Genomic DNA, 22,095 nt, shown 5'->3' on the forward strand with positions numbered 1-22,095 from the left:
TTAGGTTAAAGTTAAGGTGAACTAAAGATGTATTTTCTATAATTATCTTCTTAACTATAAGACTTAGCTTTTATATATAAAATATATAATCTTATATATCCTTAAGTTAGTTCAGTATAAATATACTTTTGATTCCCTTAATAGATAACTAAGAGCTAAATATTTAGTCTATACCCTCTACTATAATATATATCTTTAAGTTATATATGTTATATAATGTTACGACCCAGGAAAGCGTTGGTTAACGTAACCACCTGGAACGAACCCACGAGGGACCAGGGGACATTCGGGCTCATGTATGCATGATCACGGCGCTTACGGGCAAGGGTCGGAACGGAAGAACTATGGACAGATCACGTGATGATAAGAAAGTGATCAAGAGATAAGGTGATCACTGGGAGCGATCACCAAGTGAGCAGCTCACCCCGGACCCACTCTAGTTGATCACCATCAACAGCATCACGATAGGGAGACATCAGTATATAGACAGGACTTGAGCCTGGGGCTCAAAGACTCTCCATAGCTCTTCAGCAATCAACTTCGTGATTCACTCTCTCATAAGTGACTCTTAGATTATCCTTCTGTTGTGAAGCTATAAAGCTATCTACGCCTAGACGTGCCTGACTGATCACCAGACACCAACAGACCAGCAAGATTACCAACAAGACTTACCTTACTGTTACCGAGTATCGACCTCAGCTGCCTATTAGCAGAAAACACCACTGTCGGATATCTGACCGTAACACTTTGATTGCTCCTGTTTAGTAAGTTGACCTTGATACTCACCAAACAGTAACGATGTCCTCCAAAGCCACCCCGACTTCATCTAGCGGATCCAAGGGAAAGGCGGTCGCACCCCCTAAACCCATGAGCTTGGACCAGGAAATGAAGGGCGCCGAATCCTCTAGCGACGAGGACGACAATGCTGAAATGGCCAAGCAACTCAAGAAGGCCCACAAGGACATCGCGGACATGCAACAGATGTTCAACAACAACGCGGCACTCCTTGACCAACTTCGGGCTGAGGTCCAGCAAACCAACAATCTCAGGGAAGAAGTTCGCACTCTCCGAGCTGCTGCCAACATCATCTCGACCCCAGTGGATGGGCGGGAAAAACTCAAGCTCAACTCCCCCACCACCTACGACGGGACCCCTGGAACGCTTAAAGGATTCTTGATACAGGTCAGGACCTACCAGACGTTTCACTCTGGCAACTTCCGTACGGAAACGGAGAGAATCATCCATGCAGGCACCTTCTTCAGAGGACGAGTCCTCTCTTGGTTCGAACCCTACCTAGAAGACTACCTGGACAGTGAGACGCTGGAGCACTGCAACCTAGAGACCCAGCAAATCTTTGGGAGCTTCGCAGGATTCGAGTACGCCTTGAAATCCTTATTCCAGGACCCAGACGAGAAACGACAAGCCGAGCGAGACTTGGCAAATCTCAAACAAACCAAGTCAGCCACCAACTACGCTGCAGAGTTCCGAAGAATCTGCGCACGACTTGATTACACCGACGACACCAAGATCTTCATGTTCTACCAAGGACTTAAGGAAGAAGTAAAAGACGAGCTATCCAAGCTCGACCGACCCAACGACTTCCTACAATACGTGGAAATCGCAGTCAGAATCGATACCAGGCTGTACGAACGGCGAAAGGAAAAAGGAGAAGCACGCCGCCCTCAGCCGAATACCAGCAAAAAGTATGTGCCGCAGGGACCTAGGAACTCGCAACCCAACTCGTACTGGCAGAACAACCAACAACACAGTAAGCCGAGCACCTCCTATGGGCAACACAGCGGACCCATGGACGTTGGTGCTGCAACCAGGAAGCCTCACCAGAACCACCGGGATCCGAAGGACTTCAAATGCTACAACTGCGAGAAGCCCGGCCACATAGCTAGAGACTGCAAACAACCTAAGCGACTCCAGAACCGACCCGTACCTGAAGGCACTAGGAAAGCCAACGTAGCAAGAAGGGAAGTTCCCCACGAACAAAGGAACTGGACCACCTGCTTCGACGACAACTGTTTAGTTCATCAAGAACTGAAAGAGCAAGCCGGATGGTACCCACAACAGCCCAAACCCAGAACTGTGGCAATCTCCCGACGAACCCAGAAAGGAGGCCACCCAGAACAAACCACGGTTCAGCAACTGGAGCAACGAAACCAACAGCTAATCACCAAGCTCATCCGAGCCAAGGAAGCTGCACAAAGCAAGGAAGACAACCCCTGTATGCCCGACACCCTGAAAGTCATCGAGGAACGACTCCAACTACGCATACAAGCCCAAGGGAACTTCCAGAAACAATGGGCACTCGAGGAGGACTTCGAGAACGCTCTCAAGGAGGAAAGGAGCATCAAACCTGGGAAGCCCACTAAGATAGTAGCCGTGGGACGGAAGCAACCACGACGACCCAGATTTTCTCCTCCAAAACTCGGGTTCAGGGAACCCACACCCCAGGAGTCGATTGAAGTACTTGGCGAGAAAACAAGCTCTGAAGAAGAACATGAGGAATCGCTTGATGAGTTCGAACCCTCGAGCAAGCTCGAAAGAAAGGCTGCCAAGCAACTCATGGATCTCAGAAGATCAAGCCAAACCTCTACGCAATCGACATCCTACAAGGATATTGAGAAGAAAACCAGGACGATTACATTCACACCATTCTCAGAAGAAGAAGAATCCTCTGACGAATCGGACCCTGGACGAGAAGTCTTCCGTGAAAGGGAAGCACAGCTCTACGAGGCCAACCAAAGCCCAACTCATTACGACCCGGACGAACCAATAGCTGCGCAAGCGAATGTCGACTTCAGCGACGACCCGATGGTCAAAAGGGCTTGGCCCACCAAAAAGGACTACCCTGAGTACCGACCACAGTACGAAAAGAATGAGGACGATCAAGAAGTCTGGTTCTATGGAACAGACGATACCGGAATCGACGGGAAACCAGTAGTATCCGTCCTAGAGGAACCTATATTCGGAGACCACGAGTACCTCGACCAAAAACACGCACGCCACACCGAAGTATTCTGGGCCGATTGCATCTACGACGAATGCCAGTTCCACCTCCAGGACAAGGAACTTAACGACTTCTTCCCTCGACGAAGGAAGCAGCAGCCGATTCCCATGATCTACCTCCACCACCAACTCGGCACATGGATAGTCAAGGAATTCAAAGCGAGCTGGTTACACATGCAACCCAGTCCGGAACACCCGGTTCTGTGCTACAACGGACTGATCAAACACTGGTCCAAATGCATGCACGACGAATGTATGATGCATTACGTAGGCAAAGCCAAAACCTGGAGAACCCAGATTAGGGAACAAACCCCCCCGAGATAAAACCGGTGGACATGAAGGGGAAGCAAGCCCACCGACACTACTCAAAAAACTAGGGACGCCAACTGCACAGGGACAGCAGAAGGCGACACTGAGGAAGTCCCTATACCTCGCCACGACGACAGACGCCTCACACCTGGTTCTGAGCGTCTACATCGAAGGACAGCCCACTCAGGTCGTAATTGACAGTGGAGCACAAGCAAACCTGATGTCACCACGACTGGTGAATCAACGAGGAATCACATGGAGATTCAAGGAGGAACCATACACCCTGCAAAACGTGGAAGGAGAAACAGTTGAGTACGGTGGAGGCACCATTGACAGAGAAACCGCGCAACTCTCTATGGTTACCCATGACCGTCAAGAACATCTGATCTTCGACATAGCACAAATAGGAGACATGGATGTCATCCTTGGAATCCCATGGTTACGACAACACAACCCGAGCATAGATTGGAGAACAGGCCAACTCCAATGGAGAGATTCGACTGCGAGGCAGCGTTGCAAGCCGCAACCCCCGAGTGAATCAAAGCGACACAGATACGTCGCATACGTCAAAAGAATCGAGCCCACGAAGGACGAACAATTCGAACAATTCATCAACGATCAACGAGAGGAAGAACGCCTCTCTCCGATCCCAGAACAATACCGCAAGTACACCAAACTCTTTGCTGAAGAATTGGAAACCGGCTTGCCTGAACATAGCTCGTACGATCACGAGATCCCGCTCAAAGAAGGAGCACACCCGAAGTTTCACAAAATCTACGGACTGAATGAAACGGAACGCGAGGCACTTGACAAATACCTCGAAGAAAACCTACGCAAAGGTTACATCCGACCATCGACATCCCCTGCAGGATACCCAATATTGTTTGTACCAAAGAAAAATGGCAAACTACGACTCTGCGTGGATTACCGACAACTCAACGATATTACAATCAAGAACTGCTACCCGCTACCTCTTATCTCAGAATTACGAGACCAGCTGTACCACGCCAAATGGTTCACAGCCATCGACCTCAAAGGAGCCTACAACCTGATCAGGATGAAGGAAGGCGAGGAGTGGAAGACTTGCTTCCGCACCAGGAAAGGCAACTTCGAGTATCTAGTCATGCCTTTCGGACTCACCAATGCACCCGCCACCTTCCAGACAATGATCAACCACGTCCTGAGAGAATTTATAGATGTGTTCGTTGTCGTCTACCTAGACGATATACTCATCTACTCTCGTACCCCCGAGGAACACGAGAAGCACGTTCACACCGTACTCCAACGACTACAAGAAGCCAAACTACTAGTCGAACCCGAAAAGAGCGTATTCCACAGTCAACGAGTCGACTTCTTAGGATTCACCATCACACCAGGAAAGATCCGGATGGAAAATGGAAAAATCGCGGCCGTCAAGGACTGGCCCCGACCTCAAAATGTCAAGGACATCCAATCCTTTTTGGGATTCGTCAACTTTTACCGACGATTCCTCAAAGGATATTCCGCCAAAATCAACCCCCTCATCAAGCTCACCAGAAAGGACGTACCCTTCGAATGGACCGAAGAACAAGAAAAAGCCTTCGAAGAAGTCAAGCAACAAGTTTGTTCCGAACCAGTTCTGATAATCCCAGACCCAAGAAAACCCTTCGAACTGGAAACCGACGCTTCAGACTACGCCATCGGTGGACAACTCGGCCAACGCGACGATGAAGGAAAGCTACACCCTTGCGCTTTCTTCTCTCGAAAACTTAGCGGAGCCGAGCTCAATTACCAAATCCACGACAAGGAACTCATGGCAATTATCGAAGCTTTCCAAGAATGGAAACCTCAGTTATCCGGGACCAAACATGAAGTCAAGGTCTACACCGACCATAAGAACCTCACTCACTTCACCACCTCTAAAGTCCTCAACAAACGACAGATCAGATGGTCTGAATTCCTGTCAGAATTCAACTTCAGAATCATCTACGTCAAAGGATCTGAGAACGGAAGAGCTGATGCCCTAAGCCGAAGACCGGACCACGAAACCCCGGTACCAGAAGAAACCCAAGTCATCCTCAAGGAGGACAAGAACGGTGACCTTGTCCCAGCACAGAAACTCATTATGATCGGTACCCGTGTCAATACCAGCACGACTGGCAGGATGACACCTGAACAGATCATGGAGATTCATAGTGCTAGGGCCCACGGACACCAAGGAGTTACCAAAACATTTAAACGAATTCGACAACATTACGACGCACGAGTCACTCGAGCAGAAGTGGCTTCAGCAATCAAGGATTGCGACATGTGCAAGAAAAGCAAAAATAGTCCACACAAACCATACGGACAATTGCAACCACTACCAGCGCCACCAGAAGCGTGGCACTCAATCTCTTTGGACTTTATCGTCAAACTCCCCAAGTCAAAAGAACCACTCACGAAAACCTACTATGACAGCATATTGGTCATTGTCGACCGACTCACGAAATACGCATACTTCATCCCGTACTTAGAGTCAAGCACGGCAGAAGACCTAGCGTACGCGTTTTTGAAATACATCGTCAGCAACCACGGATTGCCCAAGGAAATCGTATCCGATAGAGACAAACTGTTCACATCCAAGTTTTGGAAATCCCTGATTTCGCAACTAGGAGCTGATCACAAGCTATCGACCGCTTTTCACCCACAAACCGATGGACAAACCGAACGAATCAACCAGATACTGGAACAGTATCTACGATGTTATGTCAACTACGACCAAGACAATTGGGTACCATTGCTTCCAATGGCCCAATTCGCCTATAACAGTGCTATAGGAGAAAGCACACTGAACTCCCCATTCTACCTGAATTACGGATTCGAGCCTACGGCATATGGAGAACCTCGACAGGGACCACGAGCACTAAAGGCTGTGGCAGATTACAACAAATTACGAGAAATCCAAGAGAATGCCACCAAAGATCTCGAATTTGTCAGGGCACGAATGAAGAAATACGCCAACACATCAAGGGTTGAGGGACCAACCTTTGAAGAGGAAGATAGCGCGTATCTTCTGCGACGCAACATCAAAACGAAAAGACCAAGTGACAAATTGGACTACAAAAAACTTGGACCTTTCAAAATCATTCAGAAAATCTCAGACGTCAACTTCAAACTCGACTTACCAGACACAATGAAGATACATCCAGTTTTTCATATCGCACTGCTTGAACCAGCACCGCGAGGATCAAACACCAACGACTGCATCATCGTGGAACCAAACGAACCGGAGTACGAAGTCGAACGAATCATTGACGAGCGAGAGGAAAACGGAGAAACACAATATCTTATTAAATGGAAAGGATACGGACACGAGGACAATTCATGGGAGCCAGTCAAGAACCTCCAACACTCCCAGCAACTCCTTCAGGACTATCGCGAGTCCCAGAACCCTCAGCCACGAAACCCTCAACAGGCAGCTCACCGAAGGACTGCCAGGACGGATCGCTAGGATCAAAAGACTCAAGGAAGGACAGGTCAATTGCACCAAAACCACCACTAGCCTGTACCTCGTGAACCGCCTCAACCACCGGATCGACGGGCGAATCCGCAGGCCACTCAGCAGCGGCCTCACGACCCCTCTTGAAAATCATCCGTTTCTCTTTACGTAAACGATCGAGCCGGGCAAGAGACGCATCCATCTCCGCCTGCGCAAGACGGAACAGTTCTGCTTGCTTTCGCAGTAACTCCGCCTTCTGACGAAGCAACTCTTCCTCCTGCTCTTCAGCCTTATCCAGACGATCGGCTTCATTCAGCAAACGATCCACTACGATCATTAGAAAGCCACACACCTCGGAACCACGAAAAACACTCACATTCGCAAATCGCATTATCATCCCCATCACAAGAGCGACCCCGGCGAGTACACTCTTGACACTTCTGGAAACCCGCAAGCATCTTGCAACGGATCCCCTTGGAACGACACCAACTACACGGCATTTCGATTTCAATTCCGTGTTCACGAATCCTCAAGGAATCCGCGAGACGGCGCTTGGTGGAAGAAGCCTTGCCAGATTTAAGAGTGTCTGACTCTGCCGCATTAGTCACCAACGACATGGTGGAAGAAAGATGAGAATGAGATAAACCCAGGGACAGCCCGCGGCGGGAACCCACTTACCTATATAGGTCTAAGGGGCTAGACCTTTGGAGGGGAGACCTGATGTTACGACCCAGGAAAGCGTTGGTTAACGTAACCACCTGGAACGAACCCACGAGGGACCAGGGGACATTCGGGCTCATGTATGCATGATCACGGCGCTTACGGGCAAGGGTCGGAACGGAAGAACTATGGACAGATCACGTGATGATAAGAAAGTGATCAAGAGATAAGGTGATCACTGGGAGCGATCACCAAGTGAGCAGCTCACCCCGGACCCACTCTAGTTGATCACCATCAACAGCATCACGATAGGGAGACATCAGTATATAGACAGGACTTGAGCCTGGGGCTCAAAGACTCTCCATAGCTCTTCAGCAATCAACTTCGTGATTCACTCTCTCATAAGTGACTCTTAGATTATCCTTCTGTTGTGAAGCTATAAAGCTATCTACGCCTAGACGTGCCTGACTGATCACCAGACACCAACAGACCAGCAAGATTACCAACAAGACTTACCTTACTGTTACCGAGTATCGACCTCAGCTGCCTATTAGCAGAAAACACCACTGTCGGATATCTGACCGTAACATATAACTAGCTAATACTATTATTCTAATACTTATAACTTTTTCTTTTATAACTACATAACTTTTTATAATATCTAATTAAGTTATACTAATTATAACATTAATAACCTTATTGTATAACCCTATAAGTTAAGCTATTTACGTTATATAATAAATCACTAATATTAAAACTTTAAGTAACTATTTATTCTCTTCTTACCTAGTTAAATAGATAAGCTATATATTAGTAAAGTTCCTTTCTTTCTTATTAACTTTACTTTTACTCTTACTATTAATATACCTTTTTTTTTTTATATAATAACCTTAAGTATTTAAAACCCTTTTTATTTATTTTTTTTTTCCTCTTTTCTTTTCTTCTTTACTTTTTATATATATTATTTTCCTATATAATTAATCAATAATAATCTTCTTCTTTTTCCTTAATTAACTCTAATAATAACTACTTATATATAAGATTTCCTCTTATATATTTCCTCTTACTAATTCATTAATAGCACTTTACATAATTAATCTATTATATTTCTTACTACTACTAGTAGTTTAATCTTCAATAACATTAATATATATACTAATATATCTAGTAGTTATTAACTTTATCTTTCAACTAATAACACTAATAATTACACTCTTCTATTAGCTCTAGCTATTAATATATATTACTTTTGTCTTTACCTTATCTTTATATATTAACCTTAACTATAAAATAAGAAGCGTCTTATCATTAATATACTATTACATAATATCAAGATCCATATTATTAGTAACACTTTTATCTAGTAGTTTATTACTAGTATTATTTACCACTAAGGCTACTTCTTTATAGTCTTAGTTTAGTCTTATAGTTATACAGCTATTACCTATAATAATAAATACATAACTACTAACTCTCTATACTTCTACCAATACACCCACATTCCTATTTTTCAGAGTAGTGCTTATGCTAAGTACATCTAGTAGTCACACAACACTTACTATACCTACTATAATTAAGATATTAATTTATTTAACAACCTAGGCAATAATAATAACAATAATAACAATAGCCCTAGCAACTATAAGGCTCTTAATATTACTAATACTCATAAGCCTTATACGCTTAGTAGTAAGCTTAGTAAGAATATTAATAAGGGTAATTACTTCCTTAGTACTTTTACTAGCCTTATAGTTATTAACAAGAAGTAATTATACAACTTCTTTTCCCTAAAATCTCATATAATAATCAAATAAATTACATAATATAGTAATTTAAGAAAATTATAAATATAATAAAGGTATAATCTAACATTAAAATTAGTATTAGTAATAGTTAAATATATTAAATACCTTCTTAAAGTTATACTTCATTTTTAAATAATTAATAATATATAATAATAAAGTTATATAAATTAATTATTAAGTATTTTCTCTTAATCTTTTAATATACACCTTAATTCAAATCCTTAATATATTTATTATAATTAATTATCTAAATACTAAGTTTAGTAATTTCTTAGTAAAAGTATTAATAAGGTTATCTTTCCTATTAATTTATCTTACTTCTAAAATCTCTTTCTTTTTATATAACTCACATAGACTTATAATATCAATCATGAGCCTCTTTTTATCTATTATACTTAGTTATATAAAACACTTATATAGAGATTATAAGTCTAAATAAATAATAACTAGAATCCTTAAAAGTTATAATATATAAAGGATCTTAGTAAGTATTATACTAAGAAATATCCTACTATTAAATCCTATAGTTATCTTATATAACTTGCTTACAAATACGCTTTATATAACTCTCTTACACTTTATTAAACTTTAATATATAATGTTTCCTTTAATCTAAAAGTCTATTATTATATAAGCTATTTCCTTAGCTAGTATAATAATAAATCTAAGTTATAATAATAAATCTAAGTTATTTATAAATAATCCATTTATAAAGATATATATCTTTACATAATAAAGATTAAAAGAAATATATATAAGACCTTATATAAAGTTATTAATTTACTACTAAAGCTATATATTTAAAGCTTTAATATTCTTCTTATTAAGTTCCTTAGTTTAAACTATAATTAATAAGTTATATAATACCTCTAATTAACAAATAAATATAAAATATACTCCTCTTACCCTTTAAAAAACATACTACTAATATACATTATACACATTAAGATTAATAAGTTTTAAGTACTTTACCTAACCTTTTTAAGTAAAAGTAATATAGTTATTATATAATTAAATCCTTTTCCTATTAAAGTTAATTTCATTATTAAGTAATAAAATAGTCTTTAGTTTTACATAAAGTTCTTTTCTTCTTAGCTCTTCTTCTTTTCTCTAGGAAAAAACAAGTATAATAAAGCTAAGTATATTATCTATTTATATAACTATAATCCTAAAAATATCTAATTCTTCTATTATATATAGTAAACATAAATCATATATTAACTCTATTATCTTTAGATCTTTCTTATAATACTTAAAATAAGTTTTATACTAATATAAGCTTAACTCTACTAAGCTATATAGTAGTTTTAAGATATAAAGAAATATATTCTTAAAGTATTTATCTTTTAACTCCTTAAGTAATTATACAATAATTATCCTAGTTAGATAATTATCTAATTATATATATACCTAGGTTATATCTCTAAGTTCCCCTTTATATTTATAGTCTTATACAAAAGTAAATCTAATTATAAGTATAAGCCTTTAGCTTATCTATTAAATAATAAATACCTAGGTTAAAAGTTCTTCTTTCTTTTAGTCCTTATACCCTTATATAACAAGTCTTAACTTCTTATAACGTATATGCATAGCGAGTCGCCCATCATAGCGAGCCGCCCACCTTTCACTACCCTCCAGCCATTTGTGTAAGTCAATTAAGCCACATCGTACGAAATCAATTGAAACTACTCATCAGCCTCTTCTTCAGAGGTCTCCCAAACTACCTGACATGTTCGTACATTATGTCCAGTCTTTCCGCAGTTACCACATCGCCGCCCGCGCGATTCACCCCCCTCCGTACGAGCACCCTCTTGACGCATGTTTTCGCCTCCAGCATCAACAACCCCCTTTTCTACCCGTATTGCCTCAGCTTCAGCTGTATTAAGTGACCCTCCAAGACGTAGTTGGGTTTTCTTAGCTCTCCGGCGCTTACTTAGTATCTCATTTGCCGTACGAAGCCCGCGGCACTCGGCTTCAACAAGAGCTAGTTTGTGTGCTAACTTGCTAATACCTTTAGCTTGCAAATCAACAACCTCGTACAAATGAGTTGGTGAGCTATCTTGATGACTAGTGATTCTTTTCTTAAGTGAAGCAGAGCTTCGTACGGCGTCATGTGCTGTGGTTGGTGTCTTTGGGTCCCAGGAGCCCTGGCTGCTTGGGCATGAGTTGGATGGTGTTGGCGTCTTTGGCTTGAAATCCAGGCGGGAAAGAACTGCTTCTGGGTCGAATGGTACAAGGCCAGCCTGTCTAAAACCAGCTTGTACGTTTTCTTTGCTTATTGAAGTAAAAAAGGCTGCCTTGAAGGCAGGAAAGAAATCATCCTTAGTAATGTGCGTAATCTGCATCCGCATCATCTTCTCGATTTCCTTGCCATATGAAGCCTTCAGCGGACTAAAACAGCCAACATCAAGAGGCTGAAGCTCGTGCGATGAATGCGGAGGCATGCAAAGAGCAATAATGCCGTGTTCCTTGCAGTAATCGTCAAACTTGGTGGATTTGTGGCTGTTGTGGCCATCAAGGATTAGGAGCCGTTTAACACCCTTCGTGCGAGACTTTGTGCACTTTTCAAAATGTTTTAGCCAATCTAGGCCAATCTCATTTGTAGTCCATCCATTTTCGCTAGGGTGGACGCGCCATTCGGGTGGGAATTGGCCATTGGTATACCATGAGAGTAGGTGATATTTGCCCTTAACAATGACGTATGGAGGCAGCGCCCAGCCATCTGCACATACGCCCTGAATGACAGAAACCCATTCGCGATTGCCAGGCTGCTTCGTACGAGGCCTTCCACGGCGGTCAGAGGTTGTAATAACCTTTGCGTGCGACAGCATTCCCATCAAGAAGCCCGTCTCATCAAAATTGTAGACATCGTCATCGTGTATTCCGTACTTCGCGATTGTGTTTCGTACGAGGGCAAACCAGGCCTGCACAATTGCAGGATCTTCAGCCAATGCCCTCTGATAGTCGATTCTACGTCGAAAACGCGTCTTTAGTTGTGGTTGGCGTCGTACGAAGTTCTCTGCCCATCGCGGTCCGACACGCGTCGCGTCACGTTCGTCAAGGAGACAATCGGCCATATCTCGTACGTCGTCAAGTCGCGGTGGAAATCCTCGATCGATCAGGTCAATAACTCGTTCAAGAATCACAGTTTCTTCCACCTGAGTCATCTTCATTGAATTCGTACGAGTTTCGCGTCGTGGTAGAAGTCCAGCGCGTCGGTCGCGAAGTGTAGTTCTCGGGACCTTATAGATAGAAGCTGCTTTTCGAACGGATAGTTTTGGGTCCTTTTTAATAGCTTCAATTGCAAGGATAATGCGACTTTCATTTGAAGAGGAACTCATGGTCGTACGTAGAGGAAGGTTGTTGTGAAGGTGAAGAGTGTAGAATTAAGGAAAAGTGGGCGGCTCGCTATGATGGGCGACTCGCTATGCATATACGTTATAGCTTAAATAATAAATTCTTAATCTCTTATACTATTTATATCTTATAAATATAAAGATAATTATACTCTTTTAGATTATATAATATAAAAGTAAAAACTCTTTAGTTAATAAAGTTATTTATCTCTATTTAGTCTAACTCTTTATATAAAGTACCTAGTATTATAATTATATTATTAAGCTATAACTTTTCTATTAACTCCTTATAGTCTTTTTTTTCTAAAATAAAAATACTTAATTAATACATAGTAATTATTATATAGCCCTTTTCTAGCCTTTCTTTAGTCTTCTTCTCTTATTTAGCTATTTCTAAGGAATAAGTTATATAATATCTAAATCTAACTATACTATATCTTAATAGTATAGTTTAATATATGTTATATAAAACTGTATAAAACCATTAACTATCTTAACTATTACTATATAGCCTTTTATAGCCTGGATTTTGTATAGTCTAGTCTATCCCTTGTTTTCTCTTTATACTAGAACCTTACTCTAGATTAGTAGTAATAATATGCTCTAGAGGTTAAGGCCATTTCTGGTATTAATTATACAATTAATCTCTACTTTTACATAAATACTTTAAAGCATTTTTATTACTTTTTAGATTACTTTTACCCTTTAAGTGATTTTAGGTAATAGAAGTAAGTCCTTATTAATCCTTAGATATATACTAAAGATAAGTAGTATAAATATAATACTATACAGACTAGCTATATCGTTCAATGCCTTCACAGCTATCTAAAGAATAGTTTCCTTGTCTATATTATACCTAAGCTTAGTATATAAGATATTATACATATGCTTTAGAGGAGTATAAGCTCTTTCTATCTTACCTACTACCTAGTAGGCTTTTACTAGTATTTCTTTATATAATATACCTATAATATTAGTATAGTTCTTAAATTCTAATAATATAAAGTTTATACTTAGGTTATGTATAATATAGTCTAGTAAACTAATATATATACTAATTTAGTATTTATAAAGTATATTTTATATATCTTATATAAATAAGGACTTTAAGAAAATAGCTCCTTAAAAGCTTATCTTTATATTAATAACATATAAGATATTCTTATCTCTTAGTTATATAATATTTATAATTATCTTATAATTAAAATAGCTTTTGTCTTTAAGTGTAAACTTAAACCTCTTTAGTACTAAGTCATATAATTAATAATAATAATAAAACTTCTAGACCTTTTCTAAAATATTAATATTAATATTATAATACTTAGTCTTCTTTAAGAGGTAATAAAAACAGTTTATATAAGAATATCTAAATTATCTATAAAGCCTTTAAAGTTATTCTTCTATAAAAAATATACTAACCTCTATATAACTAAAATTAAAGAATAAGTAACCTTATTTTTATATAACTAGGATAGGTTTTTTATCTTACTATACAATCATATTATTAATATTATTAAAATATACACCTAACCTGTCTATATTATATAATAAAAACAGAAACAAAGTAAAAGTATTAAGGATATAATATATAACCTTTCTAAGCTAATTCTTTATTTCTATAATACTAACTAATATAATTAAGTTACTTACTTTAAATTATATATTTACTAATCCTAGTCCCTAGAATATTACTATACAAAAGTTCTTCTATAAGTATATAAGGACTTAAGGTTTTTTTATAATAAAGAACTTTACTACTTTTATATCCTATAGTTCCCTTTAATACAATAAGATATAAGGATTATATAATAAGAATTAACAGGCCTTTAATATCTTTAGTAATAAAAAAATATCCTCTCTTATTATATAATAGAAAAATAAAGAAGACATTAAGAAAGCTAATATCTCTTCATCTTTTATAAATTCTCTCTCTTTATCACATAATTTGTCTACTAAGTTTTCTCCTTTAAAGTTAAGAAAATACAAAACAAAATCTCTTTATAGTTCTTATTTAAGTATACTATATACCTAAAAGTATTAGTCTTTTATATAATTATATTCTTTATCTAAATAATTCATAAACTAATAACCCTTCTTCTTATACACAAAACATTTTTTCTTAAATATTATATAATTAAACCTAAGTTATAATAAAAGTTAACCTTTCTAAGGTTATTAAAAAGATCCTTTATTATCTAATAGTCTATTATATAATAGTTATAAGTAACTCTTATTATTAAAATATCTTCTATCTATAAAGTTAATATTATATAATATAAACTTCTTATCTAAAGTAACTTATAGTAATACTCTTAGACTAAAAAAGAATTACTTATATATATAATATACTTTAAGATTACTTAGAGTAGTTTTTAGCTCTAATACACCTCTATACACTTAGGTAACTTATATATAAAGCATAATCTCCCTTTAAAAACCTAGGCTAAGTACCTACTATACAAAAGGTATCTTATCTAAGAGTATCTCTAATACGTCCATCAGATTCTTATCTAAATTATCTTATTTAACTTATATAAAGAATAAACTTATCTAATTTATCTAATAGAAAGTATAATTAATATTAATATTAAAGTATATTTTTAATATATTATATATCTTATCTTATCTCCTTATTAATCTAATATAATAGAAATAAAACTCTTTCATATAATTAGCTAAGATATTAAGAAATACTATATAATATTAGTCTTTAATAATCCTAAAACATTAACAAAAACTAATAAAGACCTTTACTTTATTATATAAGATATTATATAGCTTACCTATATAATTCTTATCTTTTCTCCATCCCTTCTAAAAAATTAAGATTATAATTAGCTTATATAATTTATTCTAAACTATTTATTTTAGTAATAAGTTATAAATACTATCTTTTTAATATAAAAGTATTATATAACCCTAGATTTATAAAAAACTCTTAACCTCTTATATAAATCTTGTTCTAAAAAGTATATTTCCTAAAGCTAATTATAACTACTTTTATATAATTAATATTTAAGTTATCTATGTATTATACAAGGGTTTAATTAGCTCTATTATTAGTTCAGCTATATTTTAAGGTAAAGTTAATTCAAGGTTTTAAATAGGTATTTAAGTTATTATAATTATACAACTTAGTATAAGTACTATATAAGTAGAAAGCTATTCTTCTTACTTATTAAACTTCCTCCTAATCTCCTTAATAAATTTAACTAGCTATTAATTTATATTTTTTATTAGTAGTAATTTAAATCTTTTTAGCTTAATAAGTTATATAAACTTTACCTTAAACACATAATAAACTTTTTTTTATTAAAAAATAAACTATTTATTAAAATCTTTATATAATAATATTATTAAGTTTTCTTTTAATTACTTAAAATAAAGTATTTCTATATTAATATATATAATATATATAGTTATCTCTTCTTTAAATAATACCTATATAATATTAACTAAATTTCCTTAGCGTCTAAGATTCATAGTCTTTTTCTATATATATAATAAGACTTTACTCTTTACACTTATTTCTTTATATATTAACAAGTATCTATTAATATTATTATATTAGCTTTAATAATTATCTTCTAAATCCTCTTAGAAAGCTATATTATATTTAGTAGTTATTTTATATTATATAACATTAAAATTAGTTTATTTAGTACTATAATATACACTTTATACTCTATATATAATATAATAAAGATTCTTATTTAATTTAGCTTAATAAATAATAATAAAAATTTATCTTATATAATAATAAAACAAAAATCATCTTTATCCTATTTATTTAGTTTAGCTTAACAAATAACAATAAGTAAAATTAAAGCTTCTTAATATAAAAGACTTTTTAGTATAACCCCTTAAATATCCCTAAGGATTTCTTACCTTATATAAAGTACAAGACTACCTAGTAGCCTAGCTATAAAGCCTAAGTCTTATTTCTTTATTTTTACTAATCTATAATTATATAAAGCAATTATATAAATTACTAAATAACTACTAATTAATATTAAATAAATTCTCTTTTTCTAAAAGAACTTATTTATATAATTATACTTAAGTTAAAGTTAAAATAAACTAAAAATATATTTTCTATAATTATTTTCTTAACTATAAGACTTAGCTTTTATATATAAAATATATAATCTTATATATCCCTAAGTTAGTTCAATATGAATATACTTTTGATCCCCTTAATAGATAACTAAGAGCTAAATATCCAGTCTGTGCCCTCTGTCATGATGTATGTCCCTGAGTCATGTGTGTCGTACAACCAGCTAGTACTGTTATTTTAACAATATTAATATTATAATACCTAGTCTTTTTTAGGAAATAGTAAAAATAATCTATATAAGGATATTTAAATTATTTATAAAGTCTTTAAAGTTATTCTTCTATAAAGAACATACTAGCCTTTATATAACTAAAGTTAAAGAATAGGTAACCCTATTTCTGTATAACTAGGATAAGTTTTTTATCTTACTATATAATCATATTATCAATATTATTAAAATATATACCTAACTTATCTATATTATATAATAAAAACAAGAACAAAGTAAAAGCATTAAGAATATAATATATAACCTTTCTAAACTAATTCTCTATTTCTATAGTATTAACTAATATAATTAAGTTACTTATCTTAAATTATACGTTTACTAATCCTAGTTCCTAAGATATTACTATATAAAGGTTCTCCTATAAATATATAAGAACTTAAGGTTTCTTTATAGTAAAGAACTTTACTACTCTTATATCTTATAGTTTTTTTTAGTATAATAAGATATAAGGATTATATAACAAGAATTAATAGGCCTTTAACGTCTTTAGTAATAAAAAGATATTCTTTTTTATTATATAATAAAAGAATAAAAAAGACATTAAGAAAACTAATATCTCTTTATTTCCTATAAATTCTCTCTCCTTATTATATAATTTATCTACTAGGTTTTTTTTTTTAAAGTTAAAAAGATATAAAGCAAAATCTCTTTATAGTTCTTATTTAAGTATACTATATACCTAAAAGTATTAGTCTTTTATATAATTATATTCTTTATCTAAATAATTTATAAACTAATAACCCTTTTTCTTATATATAAAATATTTTTTCTTAGATATTATATAATTAAACCTAGGTTATAATAAAAGTTAACCTTTCTAAGGTTATTAAAAAAATTCTTTATTATTTAATAATCTATTATATAATAATTATAAGTAACTCTTATTATTAAAGTATCTTCTATTTATAAAGTTAATATTATATAATATAGACTTTTTATTTAAAGTGACTTATAGTAATACTCTTAGGCTAGAAAAGAATTACTTATATATATAATATACTTTAAGATTACTTAGAGTAGTTTTTAGCTTTAGTACACCTTTATATACTTAGGTAACTTATATATAAAGTATAATTTTCCCTTAAAAACCTAGGCTAAGTACCTACTATATAAGAGGTATCTTATCTAAAAGTATCTCTAATATATCTATTAAATTCTTATCTAAATTATCTTATTTAACTTATATAAAAAATAGACTTATCTAATCTATCTAATAAAAAGTATAGTTAATATTAGTATTAAAGTATATTTCTAACATATTATATATTTTATCTTATCTCCTTATTAGTCTAATATAATAAAGATAAAACTCTTTTATATAATTAGCTAAGATATTAAGAAATACTATATAATATTAGTCTTTAGTAATCCTAAAGCGTTAATAAAAACTAATAAAGACCTTTACCTTATTATATAAAATATTATATAGCTTACCTATATAATTCTTATTTTTTTTTTATTTTTTCTAAAAGATTAAGATTATAGTTAACTTATATAATCTATTCTAAACTATTTATCTTAATAATAAGTTATAGATATTATTTCTTTAATATAAAGGTATTATATAACCTTAGATTTATAAAAAACTCTTAACCTTTTATATAAATCTTGTTCTAAAAAGTATATTTCTTAAAGCTAATTATAACTACTCTTATATAATTAATATTTAAGTTATTTATATATTATATAAGGGCTTAATTAGCTTTATTATTAATTTAGCTATATTCTAAAGTAAAGTTAATTTAAGGTTTTAAATAAGTATTTAAGTTATTATAATTATATAACTTAGTATAAGTACTATATAAGTAAAAAGCTATTCTTTTTACTTATTAAACTTCCTTTTAATCTTCTTAATAAATTTAATTAGCTATTAATTTATATTTCTTATTAATAGTAATTAAAATCCCTTTAGCTTAATAAGTTATATAAACTCTACTTTAAATATATAATAAACCTTTTCTTATTAAAAAATAGACTATTTATTAAAATCTTTATATAATAATATTATTAAGTTTTCCTTTAATTACTTAAAATAAAGTATTTTTATATTAATATATATAATATATATAGTTATTCTTTTTTTAAATAATACTTATATAATATTAACTAGATTTCCTTAGTATTTAGGATTTATAATCTTTTTTTATATATATAATAAGACTTTACTTCTTATATTTATTTCTTTATATATTAATAAATATCTATTAATATTATTATATTAGCTTTAATAATTATCTTTTAAATCCTCTTAAAAAGCTATATTATATTTAGTAGTTATTTTATATTATATAATATTAAAATTAGTTTATTTAGTACTATAATATATATTTTATATTTTATATATAATATAATAAAGATTCTTATTTAGTTTAGCTTAATAAATAATAATAAGAATTTATTTTATATAATAATAAAATAAAAGTCATTTTTATCTTATTTACTTAATTTAACTTAATAAATAATAATAAGTAAAATTAAGGTTTCTTAGTATAAAAGACTTTCTAATATAACCCCTTAAATATCCTTAAGGATTTCTTACTTTATATAAAATATAAGATTACCTAATAGCCTAACTATAAAGCCTAAGTTTTATCTCTTTACTCTTACTAATCTATAATTATATAAAACAATTATATAAATTACTAAATAACTATTAATTAGTATTAAATAAATTCTTTTTTTTTAAGAGAACTTATTTATATAATTATACTTAAATTAAAATTAAAATAAACTAAAAATATATTTTTCTATAATTATCTTTTTAACTATAAGACTTAGCTTTTATATATAAGATATATAATTTTATTTATCCCTAAGTTAGTTCAGCATAAATATACTTTTGATCCCCTTAATGGATAACCAAAAGCCGAATATCTAGTCTGTGCCCTCTGCCATGATGTGTGTCCCTGAGTCGTGCGTGTTATACAACCAGCTGGTGCTGTTATTCCAACACTCATAGATATTTCAGGACTATTTGATCCGGCTGATGGCCCTTCAGCGAAGCCGATGTTACCACACTACTCTGTGTCGCTTCGGTCACGGAACGCAACTGGCCGGCGACTTCTGCCGGTGCACCGGCTATTTCAATCTCCTAAATTGCCAAGTCTAATCACATTGGTATTTCGATACTGCCTAATGGCGTTCTTACCGGCCTCGTGAGTCCGAGTACCAAGCTCATAGATTACTTTGGGGGGTTACAGATGTCAGCATTTGAATCAAAAAATGTGCCTAGCCGGCGAGATCGGGGTGACCATCCGTAGCAGCCACACTCTGTCAGATGAAGGACCGAAATCTCTTCTTGATGATGTTCTAGATTTTGAAAACTCTACTGCCAGGAACGGTATTTCGCCTTCATTGCAAATTTGAACAATCGCAGCTGCATGCCTGCGGGGAATTTTAGTGTTCTGTTATGATCTATTGGGCCATTGATGAGGTATAAATAAGGGCATGGCTGTGTTGTGACCTCTTACCTTGTTCTCTCTCTAGATCGTACCCCCATATTAACTCAGGGCTACTCATCATACTTCTGACCCCCTCGTCCACACCAATTCTGTCCTGTGAACATGAAGTCAATTATAATCACCGTCTTGGGGGCCCTCGCTGCTCAAGAAGTTGCTGCTCATGCAACATTCCAGCAACTTTGGGTTGACGGAGTCGATATGATAAGTACCCTTCTCCTTTCTTGCACGTATTTTTCGTTGTGCTGACTGCCCCGTACGGTTCACAGTGTGCTAGATTACCCCAAAGCAACTCTCCTGTCACCAACGTCGCCGGCAGCGAAGTCCGATGTAATGTTGGTGGAACTACCGCTGCGAAAGGGAAGTGCCCGGTCAAGGCTGGTGGCACGGTCACCATCGAGATGCACCAGGTGCGTAAACATCACCAAACACTCGTATGTAAGAGCAAGGTTAACAGGGAGCTTGGATAGCAAAATGGTGATCGAAGCTGCAAAAACGAAGCCATTGGCGGCGCACACTACGGCCCTGTCATAGTGTACCTTAGCAAAGTCGACAACGCCGCCTCGGCCGATGGCTCTTCGCCATGGTTCAAGATTTTCCAGGACGGCTGGTCCGCGAAAGCAGGTGCCGGTTCAGGTGACGACGACAACTGGGGCGTCAAAGACCTCAATACCTGCTGCGGCAAGATGAACATCCCCATTAGTAAGGACATTGCCGACGGAGACTACCTCCTACGTGCCGAAGTGATTGCGTTGCACGCGGCTAGTCCTTCTGGTGGGGCGCAACTGTACATGACTTGCTACCAGATCTCAGTCACGGGAGGTACGGGCACGGCAAAGCCTGCTACCTTCAGTTTTCCTGGCGCTTATAAGGCTAGCGACCCGGGCATTGGCGTCAACATTCATGCAAAGCTCTCATCCTATGTGGTTCCGGGTGGCGCCGTTGCCTCAATCGGTACCACCAAGACAGCCGGGTCAGGATGTAGTGGATGCGAGTCGACGTGCGATGCTACTAAGGGACCTGTTGGTACAGCTCTTCCTGTCACGCCTGTCGGAGGTGGAGGCGAAGGCACCTCGCCGGGAACTGGGAATCCGCCGTCGTGTACTGTGCAGAAGTACGGCCAGTGTGGCGGTCAGGGATGGACAGGATGCACGACTTGCGCGGTAAGTTTCCAATTCATTCCTTGAAGCAATTCATCAGGTTTTCTGACTAATATTTTCTCTCACAGTCTGGTTCAACTTGCCAGGGTGTTTCAGTGCCGTACTACTACCAGTGTGCCTGAGAAACTTTGATGGTAATAGTTTGATGGGTTTGATAGCGAAACTAAAATTGCATAAATCTCATGTTCAGACTTGATCTGGCATCATTAATTATGGGCCTTCTACAACAGAAACCCTATTGTGAAGCTTCAATTCCCTGCTGAACAGTCATGTTCTTTCTGCCCGAGTGTTATATGTAGTAGCCGAGTGATAATTATTCCACGTCAAGAACTTTCAACTCTTGTCTAGAACTTCGTGGACAGTCTTCGCCAGCTGGCCCCAGCTGGCAGCAACACTGTACCCGTTCGACTCACAAGGCCTTTCTTTTCCCAACTAGAACATCCGACCTTCCTCACCTTGCACTGCTGTCTTGCACCCGGAATCCAGCCGCCGCCTATCAAGTTTGGTTACCTCAAGAACCAAC

The 22,095-nt window shown here is 35.5% G+C and overlaps 2 protein-coding genes across 2 annotated transcripts; both read left to right on the forward strand.

Annotated features, from left to right (window-relative positions):
• Positions 1–2,235: 2,235 nt before the first annotated feature.
• ColSpa_09658 (uncharacterized protein) lies at positions 2,236–3,342 on the forward strand (the record flags this gene model as incomplete). The annotated part of the gene is made up of 1 exon (XM_049275870.1): positions 2,236–3,342. The coding sequence occupies one exon, from the start codon at positions 2,236–2,238 to the stop codon at positions 3,340–3,342; it is 1,107 nt and encodes a 368-aa protein (XP_049131827.1).
• A 17,471-nt stretch (positions 3,343–20,813) lies between these two features.
• Positions 20,814–21,694, forward strand: ColSpa_09659 (putative endo-beta-1,4-glucanase D; the record flags this gene model as incomplete). The annotated part of the gene is made up of 3 exons (XM_049275871.1): positions 20,814–20,822; positions 20,883–21,575; positions 21,641–21,694. 3 exons carry the CDS (start codon positions 20,814–20,816, stop codon positions 21,692–21,694), a joined length of 756 nt encoding a protein of 251 aa, XP_049131828.1.
• Positions 21,695–22,095: the final 401 nt, after the last annotated feature.

This window comes from Colletotrichum spaethianum (assembly GCF_022836535.1).
Source record: "Colletotrichum spaethianum MAFF 239500 DNA, contig30, whole genome shotgun sequence".
In the NCBI taxonomy this organism is placed as follows: domain Eukaryota; kingdom Fungi; phylum Ascomycota; class Sordariomycetes; order Glomerellales; family Glomerellaceae; genus Colletotrichum; species Colletotrichum spaethianum.